Raw genomic sequence first — 17342 nt, forward strand, 5'->3', positions numbered from 1 at the left:
TTTATGTATGAAACTCAAGTTTTCTCCCCTGAGGTTATGCATTTAACTATTACTTATATACAATAAGAAGTGCTTCATTGTGGGTGAGTGCTGTATATCTGAAAAGCCTGGAAGGTAAAAGCAAGAAGGGTAAGCCTGGTATGTCTTATGAAAATTATACAAAAATCAAAGGACTCTAAGCCATAAACCAGATTGGACACTTAAGTAAAAAACAATGCTGGCTGTACTAATGAATACAGTATCAGAGATATTCACGGATGTGAAGAGCAAACTGTTAAAATACAAAGGTATTATGCAACAACCAAAAACAGCTTTACCAGTGGATATTATCAGAAATCATGATGCGTAGCAGTATGATGCTTCCTCCAAACAAGTGAGACATGACTTCCCAACTGGCAAAGACATTATTGCCAGCTATAAATAGTTAAACTAAGTTAAGCAAAATCACCTAGTAGTTCACTTTTGTTCACATATACTGCACACCACCTTTTAAGAAAGCAAAATTGTAAAGTTTGGAAAGTGTGCAGAGATCTTTCACAAACTATAACAACACAACTAAATATTTAAGTTACAGGGAAAAAAGAGAAGTATCAATGCTGCAATGATTCTCTGAAGTACAAACAGGAGATATTTATCATAATTCAAACTTGGAAAACCCTGAAAGTCTTTAAAATACTACTGTTGAAAATGAAAGGTACAATAAGGTAAGATAAACTGTGTGAACATCCTCAACTCAAAATTTTGTGAACATTTTTTTATACCTATAAAGAACACTCTGGATTGTTCTGTGGAAAAAACTTAAGAAACACCTATAAACTGTGGAGGCACAGGGATCTACATAGCCACTGTGATGAATATGTAGAGTGAGATGAGTTTCAAGTACGGTACATTCAAAGAGGCATCCATAATGGTCTGAGATAAGTTCATTAACACATCCAAATTTGAAACATAGTATATATAACCACCAACAAACTAGTCAATTATCTACAACTACAGTATGAGAATATGAGTTCTTATTTAGGATATATGTAACATACAGTCAGCAACAAAATCAAGATCTAAAGACAAACTTTCAAGAAAACACCTGGAATTCCATCTGATCATCCAGCTGATCTTTCTTTGGTAATTTGGAAGGAACCCTGGTTAGTGACACTGTCTAAATGATTTAAAAATTTAAACTGCAATCTCATCCCCTCTTCTTTCTCTCTTTCAGTGTGGGCAAATCCATCAACACTATATCAAAACTCAGCTCCCTTACTTCATGTACAATCTTTGTTTGATTAAAAAGAAAATTTTTTTAACATCAATACATCAGGGATGTAAAAAGAACTCCATTATTTTACACATGATACATCTTAATTCTTTCTATTCCCATATATTCCTAGCATACCTCCAGTTTTTCTTCCTTGCATTATTCTACTTTCCGTTTCAGCTTTCCCATTACTATCTTTACAAATCTTGATTCCAAATACTGTATAACACTTCATTATCTGCAACTACCCCTTTTGAAAAAAAAAAAAAAAAAAAAAAAATTCCTCAAACACATCTGTTTTCCACTTCCTCCTCCAACACACATTATGAAAGCAACCTACCATTCTATCCAATTCCCCTCTGTTTCAACAAACTGATCTGCATCATTTCCACACAGCTGTGGTGGCTTGCATTCTACTGCACTAAACTTCTTCCCATTCACCTCACAATAAAAAGATTGAAAATCCACAGTGAAATCATACAACACTGATGCACTTCCACAATCACTCCAAACTAGTCTCTCAAACCATCATCCAAGGTTTCACTATCACTACCATACTTATATCAAAAAGGTTTTTAAAATTTTCAAATATCACATGCATACAATACAGTCAGATTTTCTCATACCTGTATTCTGCAAGTCATAAAATATCAATCAATATACAAAATTCAATAATTCACTATGGGGTTTCCCATAACTTGTACAAAATCTACGAGATTTTACTGTATGAATGACATTTAATACCCATGTCAAGAAACAATCAAAATATGCCCCAAAATTTCTACCAGTTGAAATATTTATTTCATACTTGTTCACCTTTCCCATCTTAAAAGGTTTTGTCATGTACAGACACTGAAATATACAATTATCAAAAACTGCTCACATATCTTAAAAATCAGTAGGCAAAATTCAATCATGCTAGAATTCCTTTTCCACCTCCTCATCACAAATTCATTATCATATTCTAAAACTTAATGAAGAGATTTTTTTTTTTTTTATTTTTTGCTTTGTCGCTGTCTCCCGCGTTTGCGAGGTACCGCAAGGAAACAGACGAAAGAAATGGCCCAACCCACCCCCATACACATGTATATACATATGTCCACACACGCAAATATACATACCTACACAGCTTTCCATGGTTTACCCCAGACGCTTCATATGCCCTGATTCAATCCACTGACAGCACGTCAACCCCGATATACCATATCGATCCAATTCACTCTATTCCTTGCCCTCCTTTCACCCTCCCGCATGTTCAGGCCCCGATCACACAAAATCTTTTTCACTCCATCTTTCCACCTCCAATTTGGTCTCCCACTTCTCCTCGTTCCCTCCACCTCCGACACATATATCCTCTTGGTCAATCTTTCCTCACTCATTCTCTCCATGTGCCCAAACCATTTCAAAACACCCTCTTCTGCTCTCTCAACCACACTCTTTTCATTTCCACACATCTCTCTTACCCTTACGTTACTTACTCGATCAAACCACCTCACACCACACATAGTCCTCAAACATCTCATTTCCAGCACATCCATCCTCCTGCGCACAACTCTATCCATAGCCCACGCCTCGCAACCATACAACATTGTTGGAACCACTATTCCTTTAAACATACCCATTTTTGCTTTCCGAGATAATGTTCTCGACTTCCACACATTCTTCAACGCTCCCAGGATTTTCGCCCCCTCCCCCACCTTATGATCCACTTCCGCTTCCATGATTCCATCCGCTGCCAGATCCACTCCCAGATATCTAAAACACTTCACTTCCTCCAGTTTTTCTCCGTTCAAACTTACCTCCCAATTGACTTGACCCTCAACCCTACTGTACCTAATAACCTTGCTCTTATTCACATTTACTCTTAACTTTCTTCTTTCACACACTTTACCAAACTCAGTCACCAGCTTCTGCAGTTTTTCTCACATGAACCAGCCACCAGCGCTGTATCATCAGCGAACAACAACTGACTCACTTCCCAAGCTCTCTCATCCACAACAGACTTCATACTTGCCCCTCTTTCCAAAACTCTTGCATTCACCTCCATAACAACCCCGTCCATAAACAAATTAAACAACCATGGAGACATCACACACCCCTGCCGCAAACCTACATTCACTGAGAACCAATCACTTTCCTCTCTTCCTACACGTACACATGCCTTACATCCTCGATAAAAATAAATTCTCTGATCTGGAGTCAAATGACTGGGGAGGGGATGTGAGATGCAAGAAAAGGAACAAGAGAGTGGTTCTCAGCTGATATGAACACATGAAGTTTAAGGATATAATGAAAGCAAGACACTTGGGGTGAAGTAGAAGGATAAAGTAAATGAGAATGTTGGTCAAAAGGTTACAGCACACAGCATAGAGATGTGTATAAGTTTGGAACTATGAAAGCACGGGGATACATGTGGGAACTTTTGCTAGAAGCATCCTCCTAGAGAGAGGGGGACAGACAAAATCCTCAACCTTAGGTGATCTCCCAAGATGGCAAGTAATGGCTGTTTATCAAAACATAATCTTATGCTACTTCTGGAAGGCACTTACTATTCCTGGTACAGGTTTAACTATTAATGATTCAAATCAAAACTTCACAGTGTTCTAAACCAAAGAAAGAAAATGAAGTGCTAGACTGATTTCACATCAGTTAAGTATGTAATAAAGGATTCTAAATTGGAAACAGTTGCCAACAGAAAAGAAATTCAATTTTGATGTTATGTTCTACCATATGGTCAAGTGATGAATAATCAAAAATGACATGGAGAAGTTCAAGCTCTCCTCCCACAACCCTGGAGCTCACAGGAAACACCTCAACCCTCAGGAACCCAAAACATGGAATTGCTTGGGTCCTTCACTTCATCTGTTGTTTTTTTCCAATTTTGGTGACCCCAAACAATAGCTATTTGTTGAACTAAAATTACTACATTACTGCTTATGATCATTTTCAGTAACATAACTAAAAGCTTCTAATACAGTTAGACAGTGCTCAGAAGCAATTTCATGTAACTTGTAGGAAACTGGAAAAACTACCATAAATACATTGACTGCTGCAAACTTAACCTAGTTATTTCTTTCTGGATACCACTTTTTCTTGTTGGTAGAAGCTATGCAATTGTTTATCATAACAGTATCAAAATTAGAATAATGTTAAAATATCCCGCAAACCTTCAAAAATCACTATGCACATTCAATGACCTAACAGCTCAGCATATAAATAACTAATGTTCACCTGTGAGCTTGTGAAAGTTGAGCCTTTTTTCTTTCTTAACTCATTCCCATGACAGCATACTTGTCACCATATGCTATACCATTAAATGCGACATTCATCACCAGTACAATACTGTATTGATAAGAGTTACAGTCTGATTCCATGCTTCAGGCAAACAGTACTACCAAGACACAAAAAATATTTTCACTCAAAAATTACTGGATAGTTGATGATATGAATGTATGTTACTTACTTAAAGACAAGATCGGCAAGATCTCAACAAAATTACACATCATCATACCAATGATAAGAAATACGTTATGAAAATCATGCATTTTCATGGATTAAAGAACATTACTAATAGACAAAATAAAAAGTAGCCAGCAGAAAAGTGCAGTTTCCATAACTTTGCAATTCAGAGGAAATGAAACAATGATTAACCCGTAAATCCATGCCTCCTCTAGGATAAAGTAGACAGATATAATCATAAAACAAAGTTACTCATATCTGTGATCTACAATATCATTTTTGTGCCACTTTTGTATTCAAATCAGTCCATGCATATCTGAGAAATAGTCACTTATGGACAGATGCATAGATGGATAGAACCTAATTTATAAGCCCCCAGATGAAGGCAAATTATGATACAAGACTAAGAAACGGCTATTGACAAATCTAAACAACTAAACGAAACTAAAGACATTAAAACAAAAGCAATACTGTGGTCATGCTTTTCACTGATATTGCTTTTTTCATAGTTAAAGAATGGGAAACATTTCATTTATGACTGAAACTGGAAGCAGAAAAAACATATCTTCCTGAAACAAAACAGCATTAAATTAACCCCTAATTTGCACTGAACCATGAAACACAAATAATGATTTGATACTTTTTCATCAAATTTAGTAAAAGCTTCCATAAAAGAAGTGACTACATTTCTATTACTATTTCATGACCCGTAACTTGATATATCACACGACCCTTTTATAAGCCCTTAAAATTTGCAGGGTTGTGATATTTGTTCCCAGTAGTACAGCAAAAGTTCCTTGCACATAAGCTGTTCTCTTTCAGTCAAGTACAATTTCTGGCTAAAACGAACCTTCAGGTTTGAGAAAACAACATTAATTACCTGTATAACAAGAGGTTCTAGTGTCTTTTCAACTGATCTGGTCTTGATCTCCAGATTCTTAATATCCCAGCGAAGAATGAGACCACTTCCATTGTCTGTGTTCGACATTGTGGGGTAGGTGGTCTCTGGCATTTTGCAGGTGTAGTAGTGGTTTAGTTCTATCAAGTATGAGCTCTTTTTCAATTCTCCTTATCTACTGATCTAGAAGATACGTATTCTGACACTTCCACTACGTATTGCAGGTGTTGTACATGTAGTCTCTCAGATTTCGAGGTTTTTCTGGATTTCAATGTTTGTCTCACTACAAAAGGGAGATAGACACTTTCTAGAAGGTTCATGCACTAATTTGATCAGTCCACCGATTAACTTTATCATGCACATCTGACTACAGTGAACACTACATGCACATCAACCTAAGAAAATGAAAAGAAAAGTAACAAAATTAAAAGGAGTTATCGTACTGACCCCAGATTAGGCTTAGTGATGCTCAATTAGTAAGGGAAGCTAAAAATGTAAGATCAGCAAATAAAAAAAAGTATGAAACAATCTTAAGGCTAAATGTAAATAATCTAAATATCATATCACTATAGAATAAAATGCAGTTAATACTACCAGTACAACATAAAAATATTAAGGAATAAAATTCAACAAAATCAATTAAGATACAACTAAATCCTATATGCATAATGTAGACATGCAACACAGCAAAAATAATTTACTTCAAATAAATGCAATGCCAGTAATGCTGTAATGTCAGTTCAATGAATTTCAGTTTTAAACACACAAAATATGAAAAGTATAAATTGTGCAAAGCATTGTCTTATGTATTCAAACTATATTATCTTATGGTTAAAGGGAGCTGATGTATGAAAATTATAAAATCATTTCACATACATTTAATGGTGCAACAATGTTAAATAAACCTTTAAAACAAAACAGCAAAATAGTCAGTGGGAGTCTGGTATGGGACTTTTCAACAGAACCAAGAAAGGCTGAAAGTAGCCTATATGCTTACACTTCAGTAATCCAGAGCAAAGTTATCTAGGTTCTCTTTAAAGGACATTCACTGATAATAGATGTAAAAAGCATGAAATACATGCAACCCTAAGTACTGTAATAGAAATGACCCATACAGTTGGGCTTAAACCCAGCAATAAAAACATATTAGGTCCTGAATACCAAAGTACACTACAGGACAAAGTCTTTAACATTACTAGGCCAAATTTCTATCCTACAGTACGGGCGGTAATATTCTATAGGCAGAAGTAATGAGGTAATATTACAAATGAATATTTTGCAAGTGTAATGTAGTTACATTGTAATTTTTTCATCAAGGTGATGATGAATCTCTACTATATTAGATTCTGCTGGAATATTCAAAGCTTTTCATATTATTCTGATGCAGGAGGAAGTGAAGATTTTTTCAATATTAATGCAGTTATCATTTTCATTCATCATCATTAACAAATAAGTGTGTCCACATTTTCAAGAGAAGACATTAAAATTCTCTCTTCTCATATATAAGCTGCAAATTTTTCAAACGTATATAGAACTAAGATTACTATTTCTTAAAATGGTTTTAAATATTTCTGCTATTTACCTAATTTTCCTGAGTGACTCCTTTCAAAACCAAAAACAGAGACAAAATGTTCTTAAGAATTACAAATTATTTCTTAAGCTGGTCATCATGGAAAAACACAAGACATGTTCTCACAGTCACAGTACTGAAAAACGGAAGAAAATCCACTATTAACATACTCCATAAATAGTTCATAAATAATATGAATCCAATGCTTTACATGATCCTTTACATGTCTCAAAACAGCAGTAAGTTTCAGATTAAGACTTTTTAACTTCTCACAGCAATGATGGCACACCATCAGTACACAACACAATGTCTTGCTACTTCTGAGCATCACTATATCACAGCTGTAGAACCAAGTGCTGATGGACTAAGAGTGAACACTATTTACAAATTTGTGCCTTTATATATATATATATATATATATATATTCCATACTGCTTATCCATTTGACTAGGTAGTGCCTGTGTGTGCTTTCATCTGGAGCACAAAATATCCCTCTCTTTTAAATTTGGAAGCATTCAGGAAATGAAGAAAAAAAACGGATAAAAAACATCACAGCTTAATTTACAAAAAATGTAACATTGCATTATTCAAAACATCAACACAAAAGTGTATCATGAGTTAATTCATCTCTGAGCCATCAGCACTGCCCACAGTGTTGCCAAATCCTGGGGCTATATTTCAAATCAAATCTGGACATCACCTGAATGACCAACGGCTCTAGGGTCTTCTCCACAGACATGGTGCGGATCTCTAGGTTCTTTGGATCCCACTTGAGCACCACTGGGGCTCCAGGATTGTAATGATCCAGAGTCATTGTGGCAGGTAGGAGGTGATGGGACTATTCTGCCAGGTACAGTTATATACTTGATGACACTAGTCACAATGGTTCTCTCTGTTACCTATGCACATGGATCTGGAAAGGAAAAAAAGAGTGAATGTAATTTCATGGGGAAGCTTATCAGATGTTTCAAAATGTATATTAAAGTGAAAGCTTCATATAATTGGACAACAGAATCATCTTAAAAACAAACAAGAATGAGAAAGACAGGATGCATTATAGAGATTATTGTGGTCACAAAGCCAGATGTTTAAATGTCCAGATAACTATCCATGAAAAACTATAAAAATCCTCTTATACTAAATAAGGACAACATCATGGTAACATTTAGTACTTTTTATTCTGCAAAAATAAAAAATAAATATATAACATTCTTTAACACAATACACACATCACTGCAACTAAATGTCATTCTTAGTATCTTGTTTGTCTTCTTGAACATATATTGTTATTCTAAAAGAAATGTTTGATATCAAAATTTTCATGCCAATTCAGGAACAAGAAAACTTTTACTGCTACCACAACTCCCTTCCTCCTTCTCCAAATATGTTCATTACTACTAACTTTTACAGTACCTGTAGCTTAGTTCCCTTACTTCAGAAACTCTTCATCCTACACACCCTCCCAACCTGCACCACATTCCACTCATCGCTGATCCTCTCCCACATTCCCACTTGTCATTTTGACCCTTTCCTGCATCCCACACTCCCACTCATCCTTTTAATACCTCCTTCCATCCTACACACCTCCTCCCATCCTACAATCTCACCCACTATACTGACACTTTCTGACTCTTCCATCAACCCTTCTGACCCACTCTCACACTCCCTCTCACCCTCCTAATCCTCTTTTTTCTAGTAAGGTAGTTTGAGAAGAGAAAGAAGAGGTGGGCCACAGGTTGGGATAGTCTGAAATGGAAGGGAAGATTAAGTGTGCATGGGTGTATACTCTAAGCTTCTCCATTTATACTAGTGATTTTCTGGAAGTGGCTTTGGTGTTTTATCTATATTCCCCAAGCAGACTTGGGGTGTTTGTATCACTAGGCATATTTCAATACAAGGATGGAAATCAACAAGCTGAGAGGGAGAGTAAAATTCAATGCCAAAACAAACTCTAATTGTGGGCAAAGTCAGAAGGAAAGGAAAATCAAATTACTAGACCAGATCCCACACTCACACTCATCCTACTAACCCTTACGTCCCATCCCACACACCCATTTAACCTTCTAACCCTCTCTCCCATCTCACCTTCTCACTCATCCACCTGACTCTCTCCCACACTCCCTCTTACTCTCCTGACACTCTCTCCCCCACCTGCTTTACGTCACATCATAACTCCTGATAACGGGAGACGTGTTCTGACCATCACAGTTATCCTCATACATCTTGAAAGTGATTGCATGACCTCATCATCCGTGTATCCTCCACCTCATCCGCGTACTCGGTATACCGACAACTGACCGACCACCTCTTACATTTAATTACAGCACTTCCTCATGGCAACCACGTAAAATGATAAGCCTTCCCAGGGGTCACTCATTCCTTATCTCTCCCAACGTTCACCATGCCACCACCTCGTGTTAATACATTACTCGCATCACATGAAATCATCATAATGATGAAATCATTATCGGCCAATACTGTACGATAGGGAGGGGGAGGGTATACACTGCGCCAGTGTGAGGGCGGATGGGTGGGGTGGGGTGGGGACTAAGGAGGGATACCACCAGCCACTCTAACATTCCCTTCAGATGACGTCACCCCTGCCACATCCGTCTCCTCCAGCCCACCTCCTCAACAAAATCTCCACCACACCAGCAGCACCATCACCAATTGCTTCATTACCACCACCTCTTTCAGTACCACCAGCAGAGTCTAGCTAAAGGAGGGTAAGGCACCATGAAGCCTATCTCTATAGCTTTAGCCAACATCTCAGGTATACTTCCTGACACCCATCTCTCAACGCCTCCTCTACTCGCTAGCAAGCAGCAGGTGTCACCTTCAGCAGGAGTGTCCCTACCGTCCCAACGGGTGTGCACAGTTCAGGGGCACGTGAAGTACAGGGGGTTACGTGTAGCGGGGAGTGTCGAGGACAGTGGCTCAGGTACAGAACCATTCAGGTCAAGAACGTCAACCACCTCCAGCCACGCATGTTCCCAGTCCCTCCATCCGCACCTCACGTAGGGCCACACACACACACACACACACACACACACACACACACACACACACACACACACACACACACACACACATAAACGCACGCACTTTTCAACCGAACGGCTGCCAAATTTCTATAAACCGATATTCATTACACTCACAAATACACGTCAGCAGACGCAACCTCTGTGTGTGTGTGTGTGTGTGTGTGTGTGTGTGTGCAGGCGCGTGCGACACACACACACACACACACACACTAGAGCACATCCTCAAGACCCACGGTTACCTTCCCCCCTCAGCCCCCTATCACCAACGCCAGGCCTCACCCTATCAATAAGCACTCCCCCCTCCCCCAATGACTACGCTACCGCCAGTGCACCCCCCCCCCCCCACCAACACGAGCGTCACCGTCGACGGAAGTGTGAGCTCCGTGAGTCACCGTAGGCCGCCTCCCACACACGCCATGGACTGCAGGAGACCCAGACGGCCAGGTTGGTCAGCAAGGACCGAGTCATCAGGAGGTAATAGACCATCTTCTCACCAAGGCTACAAACGACGGGCAATAAGAGAGTTACGGGTGAACAACGAGGGCCAAACCAGCACGGGTTACGGGTTACAACGGCGACCAACCACGTCACAGACAATAACGGGCCAATCAGCAGGTTACAGATTACAGCAAGGGCCAACCAGCAAGTCACAAACTACAACGAGGGCCACCCAAAAGGTCACACATTACAAGATGGTCCAACCTGCAAGGCACAGATTGCAAGATGGGCCAACCAACAGGTCACAGATCAGAAGATGGGCCAACCTGCATGGCACAGATTACAAGATGGGTCAACCAACAGGTCACAGAACGTAACATGGGCCCACCAGCAGGTCATAGATTACCAGGGCTAACCACCAGTTCACAGACTACAAGAGCCGACCAGCAGGTCACAGATTACAAGGGCCAACCAACAGGTCACAAATCACAAGGGCTAACCAACAGGTCACAGCTAACCAAGAGGTCAAGACAGACGATGGCAAAGTACCCTGCGTTCTCTAGTGACCTATATTCTTAAAGCTCATCCAGCAAGCGTGTCTGACCTACCTTCCAACGTGCTAGCAAGATGGGGGCAGACGTGCAAGCGAAGTCTTCTTGCGTGTCGCCTTGCATGTCTGCTCTATCGCCACGCACGAGCTGAGGTCACACACGCTTGGTCGATGAGCTTTAAGGAAGTAGGTCACCTGGGGACGTAGGGTACAGCACCTGCTGGCGGGCCCTCTGGGTAACCCATGACCTGTGGTTGGCCCTCATAACCCATGACCTGTGGTTGGCCCTCGCTGCAACCCATGACCTGTGGTTGGCCCTCGTTGCAACGCATGACCTGCTGGTTGGCCGGCCTTTGCTGCAACGCATGACCTGTGGTTGGCCCTCATTGCAACCCACAACCTGTGGTTGGCCCTCGCTGCAACCCATGACCTGTGGTTGGCCCTCGTTGCAACCCATGACCTGTGGTTGGCTCTCAATGCAACCCAAACCTGCCGGCTTGCCCTCGCCGTAACCTCTGCGAAATAAAGCTGATGTAGCAAACCAACCTAATACACTGGGGATATATATAGAAACTATAATGCTACTGCAGTATGGTGGGGATATTCCCAACACCCAGGGAAAGGCAGGGCAGAGTTGCATGCTCCAGTCATGCAACTCTGTTGCTCTAGTGACACAGCTGGTGTAGGCGGTGCAATAACCACAACAGCCACTCATGAAGTGAAGGTTTTGAGATTAATATACTCAATATAAATTATCATTATTGTTTAAATATCCTGAGGAAAAGGGAGAGAGAGCATTACCCACTATCTCCTGCTTTTAATAGGTCGGACGGAAGCATTAGGAGTTGGAAATCCTTCATGTATCATTATTGTATAAATCCTGACAAGTGCAGAGACGATTTTCCAGCTCAGAATGCCCTATTTAATGGGAGGTACTAAGAACTTCCAAGACCCACGACCGACCTGTTAAAACCAAACTACGAATTCTCTTCAAAGGACATTCTTATTTTTTTTCCTGGACAGAGACAGTACGCAAGAGGCGTAAATCAAATAAAGAAACTACGTCACCGGAGGGAATCTGCGACCATTCATTACGAACACAGTAAGCAATCTGCTCCAACGTCTAGCTCATCAGGAAGACAAAAGCAGGACACGTATGGATCAGACTATGTAACTATTGGCCAGGTACTTCAGTCAACTCCACATAACGCTGGAAAGCTACATAACGTACTTACCTTTAGCGTTGTAACACCCATGGATTTACTAACCGGGTAAACAAGTAAAATGAAACATAAATCTACAACGCTGGGAATCCAATTCTAAATCCATTATTTCTCGAGTACTTCAAGCTCATTCGAGCAGACGATAGGCCGTCTATGGACATGGGGGCGATGCCAGGTTTAAAGTCTGACATCATCAGGGACTCCTGTTGACCATAGCTGACGTAAGCATTGACGAAACAATACTGGACTACGGATGGCCTGGTGGACCAGGTCCTCACAAAGAAAGCCCGGATCTTCAGACACACTCTGAAATCCGCCTGAGGTGCATACATAGTACCTTTATGTTGATTTTCTCCCTGATCCAGAGGAGAATCTCGGCTACATGCCCCATGGGGCAGCGCTGGAGGCCCATGGAGCTAGCTGATGTCTAGCTCGGCGGCCACACACTGCTGCTGCCCGCCCTAGCGGTTGTTCCCCTGGCACCACGGGCCTCCCCCTCAACTTAGATCGATGACGAATAGCGAGGGGAGGCCGTGCTAGTGGGCCTGTTAAAGGCTCCCTTGCCATGACCATTTCAACGAGAAGGCCAAAGTATTTACTACCCTCATTGAGGCCAAGCCTGAAATGTATATTGTTAAAGGGGCTACAAGAAGAAGAAAAAGAATAGGAATTATCGGCAAGATATTACGAGGCTGTAGCTAACAGGAAAGACATGAAAAGGTCGAGTTTCAAAGCTCAGCGGTGTTGGGAAAGAGACATCACATAGGCCCTTCATTTTGGAGGGGTCAGCAGCCACACAGTATTCAAGTGGAGCAGTGGCTTGCCCAGTCTTACGAGGTCTAGCTAATGGAGGGAGTACGCATACATAATCTTGGAAACAGAAATCGAGGTGATATCTAAGAGGAAAAGAGAACCAACAGCATAGGGGAGGGAAAGTGGGTCGAGATCCGCAGTCATATTGGGCATGCTGCTTTAGAGTCAACTATGGCAGGTAAGTATGTAGAGCTAGTCCCCAAATGTAAAAGCAGTATCCCATAAAAGGACGAATCAATAACTGGAGCAACTGGTAAGAGAAAAAGAAACTGGCATCTCGCAGAGACCACCCGGTTTCTTAAAGGCAAACTCACTCAACCATCAGTACAATGTGGGAAGTCCACGATAGAGTCATGTTACCGCTATAACAAGTATGTTCGTGGTGTACACGGATGAAATTTACAAAGCCAGCAAATCTGATGGGAAATATGTAAGGAGATGTACGAGAAATAAGAAAATGAGTTTACTTAGATTCAGCGCGCTGGATAAGCCAAAAAAAAAAAAAAAAAAAGAAAAAAAAGATTGGAGCGATGTAGTATAAGAGAGGGCAATGCGCCGTTAATGGGCTAAACAAAGGCATACGAAGCGGTCAAATCAAATCGTGGAGTAGTTTCTGGAGCCAGGCTGTGGGTGGCAAGCTCTGATTTCAGCATATACATACCACTAGGTGACTATGTGTGTGACTGAGGCCATTGTTCGTCTGTCCCTGACGGTAGCTAGAGAAAGTGGCAAAGACAATAAGTAAGGCGTTGAACAAAGTCCTTGTAAGAATGGGTGAAAGGATACAACCCCGGGAATATATAGAGAGTGCTGTGTGTCTTACGTGACCTCCACTCATTCTGATTTTTGCCGCTAGAGCGGCGACTATATTGTGCATCCTACCCATCCTGTGGGCGGTGGCGCAAAAACCATACTAAAGACTGGGACTCAACGATTCACTTACATTTCAAGTTACGCAGTAGAAAAAAAAAAAAGCTACAAGGAACAGATAACTCTGAACGAATCATTTAACAATCTACAAAGTAAGCGAAATGTTCAGAAAGACTGAAAATGAATGGATTTTATGACATAGACGATAAACGATTTGTTTACATCATGCAAAGGTACGATACTTGTAAAGTATCAGCGGCAGAAGATTGTTATGGACGCTCTGCATGATGCGACGATATACCACTCGCAAAGACCAAGCCCTAAGATCACACAGGGGGCAGCTAACGGCTAGCTGGCCCGACCGACCCCTTGGGAGTCGACCCAAGGCCACACGTGTTATCCCGGTACCGCTCTGATCATCTAAACATCAGAGATGCCGCCGCTGCATGACCTGACTAGCCCGTCAGTCGGGTTGTGCGTCGAGTAGAGTCCATGCAGTCGAACCAACCCACACACACAAGACACACACACAGGACAGACCACACCTTATGGAAATGATAATCCCAGCGTCCCCTGACAGCCATGATATTAGCTTCTCCCGCCTCTTTACCCAAGTTCTATTACCAGTGACCTTGGTAAGTAAACAACATTAACTCCAGTAAGGATGGCTAACCACAGGAGGCCATCTTCGGTCTCGGATAAATAAATGAGCTGAGAAATAAGATAAATTCTAATTTTACTCCATAACTTGTACCCGGAGCATGCTAACCTCACATGAATCTCAGCGTTTTCTAATAATACTGGGGTAGCAATATCTGTAAACAACCGTTTGAAAATTTAAACGTTATTCGATCACAGAAGAAAAATAAGCATAGAATGCTATAGCACAATGCACCGAAAACGGTTTCACACCCAAAAGGTTGGCTTGTCTGATCTAACACCTTCCTAAACTGTGCTTACAATTCTCATTTTCCGGTGAAAAGATATGACATAATTGGTGATACTAATGGATATAAAAAAAGATAGATAAATCTTGAGAATATTTGCATGATTTCCCGCAGTCACTGAGGTCACATGATAACAGAGGCGTGTGGCTGTCATTAATTTTTAGTGCAGGACCTTCCACGTTTCCCCTCCATCAGGCAGGCGGTCGCGGAGCCGGGTTTTCCAGGAACATGAGATGGCAGGAATTCCGACACGTAGGCGGTTTTAATATAGCGGAGCCTTCAGAGCCAGGTGAAGTGCATGACAATGCCACCCAGCCTTCTGAGCCAGGTCAAGTGCATGACATTGCCACCCACCCTTCAGACCCAGGTAAAGAGCATGACATTGCCGAACACGTCGCTAGGCTCCCATATCAGTTAGCTTTACATAAGGCAGAGTGGAACTCCTTGTTTCACCCTATCCCAATACCCGATAGGGATTAGGCATCCATGGTAGCTCACTCGGTGGTTCCCCCAAGCTATCTATAAAGGATTTGGGGATGTTGAGATTCCCTTGGAGCAAGCTTAGATAAACCAACGAATCCGTTAACATGGCTGCGTTATCCCCTTAACGACGAGAGAAACTGATTGTAAGCGTCTGGTTGTTACACGACCTGCATGTCCTCAACTTTCATCCCTAGATTCATTTCTTTGCGTGCGATGACAGTGGGTCAGACTAAGAGTACGAGTTGCGAGTTATAACGGCAGCACTAACTGCAATAACGTGCACTCTCCCAAGACACCCGTCCGTCACACCTCACCAATGTTATTATACGATTTCTTTCCTTACGTGCATACGACATCAACAAGTTTGTATTTAACCAACATGTTTATCACAATATTGAAACGAGGTGCTTAATACATTGCGTTACAGCGTTCTGGTCAGATGAGCAAGAATTCATAGAAATATTTCATCGTCAGGAAAAACATGAGTAAAGAGACAATAACATTTAATTTGCTTGATTACGATCAAGGATTTCTTGAAAAGATGTTATCACCTGTGCTTGAAACATACAATGGTAAGAGACCTAAATCTGTACTTCATTTACAAGAGAATATATAATAAACTAACCCAATTATCTTGCGAAGCAAAAAAATCAAATTACGTGAGACTACTTACGCAATGTGAAACATCCAGCCACACAGGCTACAAACTGAGAGAAAAAAAGGTATCACTACCAGCACAATATCTATTCACAGACACATAACCTGTTTTAAGGAACTCTGGAGATTTATGGAGCTTTAACAAATATTTCCAAGCAATATATCTAGCTTTCCTCAGGCATGTCTAGCGTCTTCGTTCACATACCCCCATTAAATCCATCCAACAAAATTAAGCTTATCTTCGCATGTACCAACTTCCTGCGAAGACGTCTAATGTTATGCACAGAGCACTGTAGGCGAGACACAAAGGCGCCACACATTTCGTACAGCATCCTGGTGCTGACTTCCTCCACAACCGTCATCCATGGTCTACATCCCAACGACTGCCGTTCATGGAAACGAGACGTCAGCTTCAGCAACGCATAACGAGAACCCAGCGACGCATGCACTATCTCCAAGTCATCTTTTAACATACGAAATCCTCTCACAACTGTCTCTCTGTCTCATCCGCAGGGTTGGGGATGGTTGCCAGTGACCACTAGTCACCTGTGAGAGGTTAAACTACAACATTTTCAGTTTATTTTCATACATATAATTAACAGGATCTAAGTATTTGCCTTAAACAATCTCAAATTTTGTCCAAATGGAAACAAATTCTCTCTCTAAAAGCGAATTTCACGTCTATCTATTTCTCACAACCAGCTACATCATTATGTACTCATAAGGCTGCTCCAGGTTCAGCGAAACGAACACCAGCGACAAAATAATTAACAAACAATCCTTACATGTCTCACCACACAAGTCTATGCATTAATATCCCCAACACCAAAGAAAAAAAAAATGCTTGTGGAGTGCAGGAAACAGTGTAGCCTTAACATCCATGAGATCCCTCGCTACCAAAGGGTCGGACAGTGGGTTTATGGGGAACTATGAAACAAACAACACAAGATACCTCAATTCTCACGCATCCAAACCTGACATCGTTAAACCAAGCAGAAAACGACTCTCCCACGGCGTATCCGTTATTACTGTTACATCGCAAAACAGAACTTTATTCACTCTTTTCTTTGCATCATAATACTGCTAAGAGGACGTACCATACAACGTAAAACAGTACGAGTCTTTTAGCATACCTTCT

The 17342-nt window shown here is 41.0% G+C and overlaps 1 protein-coding gene across 10 annotated transcripts in view; it reads right to left on the bottom strand.

The window, feature by feature from the left end:
• alpha-Cat (catenin alpha) overlaps positions 1–17342 on the bottom strand; it is a 66250-nt gene that overhangs the window by 37916 nt on the left and 10992 nt on the right. For 4 of the 10 annotated variants that reach the window (XM_071671533.1, XM_071671534.1, XM_071671527.1 and 1 more), the window contains exons 2-3: positions 8079–8092; positions 5592–6004 (exon numbers count right to left, since the gene is read on the bottom strand). In XM_071671533.1, the coding sequence (XP_071527634.1) occupies positions 5592–5723 (132 nt within the window). In that variant the 5' untranslated portion in view covers positions 5724–6004; positions 8079–8092. Of the gene's footprint in view, positions 1–5591; positions 6005–7191; positions 7316–7879; positions 8093–17342 lie in introns of those variants that run through there. The other 6 variants (XM_071671536.1, XM_071671535.1, XM_071671530.1 and 3 more) reach the window with 5 other exon arrangements.

Source organism: Panulirus ornatus, chromosome 16 (genome assembly GCF_036320965.1).
Source record: "Panulirus ornatus isolate Po-2019 chromosome 16, ASM3632096v1, whole genome shotgun sequence".
Lineage (NCBI taxonomy): Eukaryota > Metazoa > Arthropoda > Malacostraca > Decapoda > Palinuridae > Panulirus > Panulirus ornatus.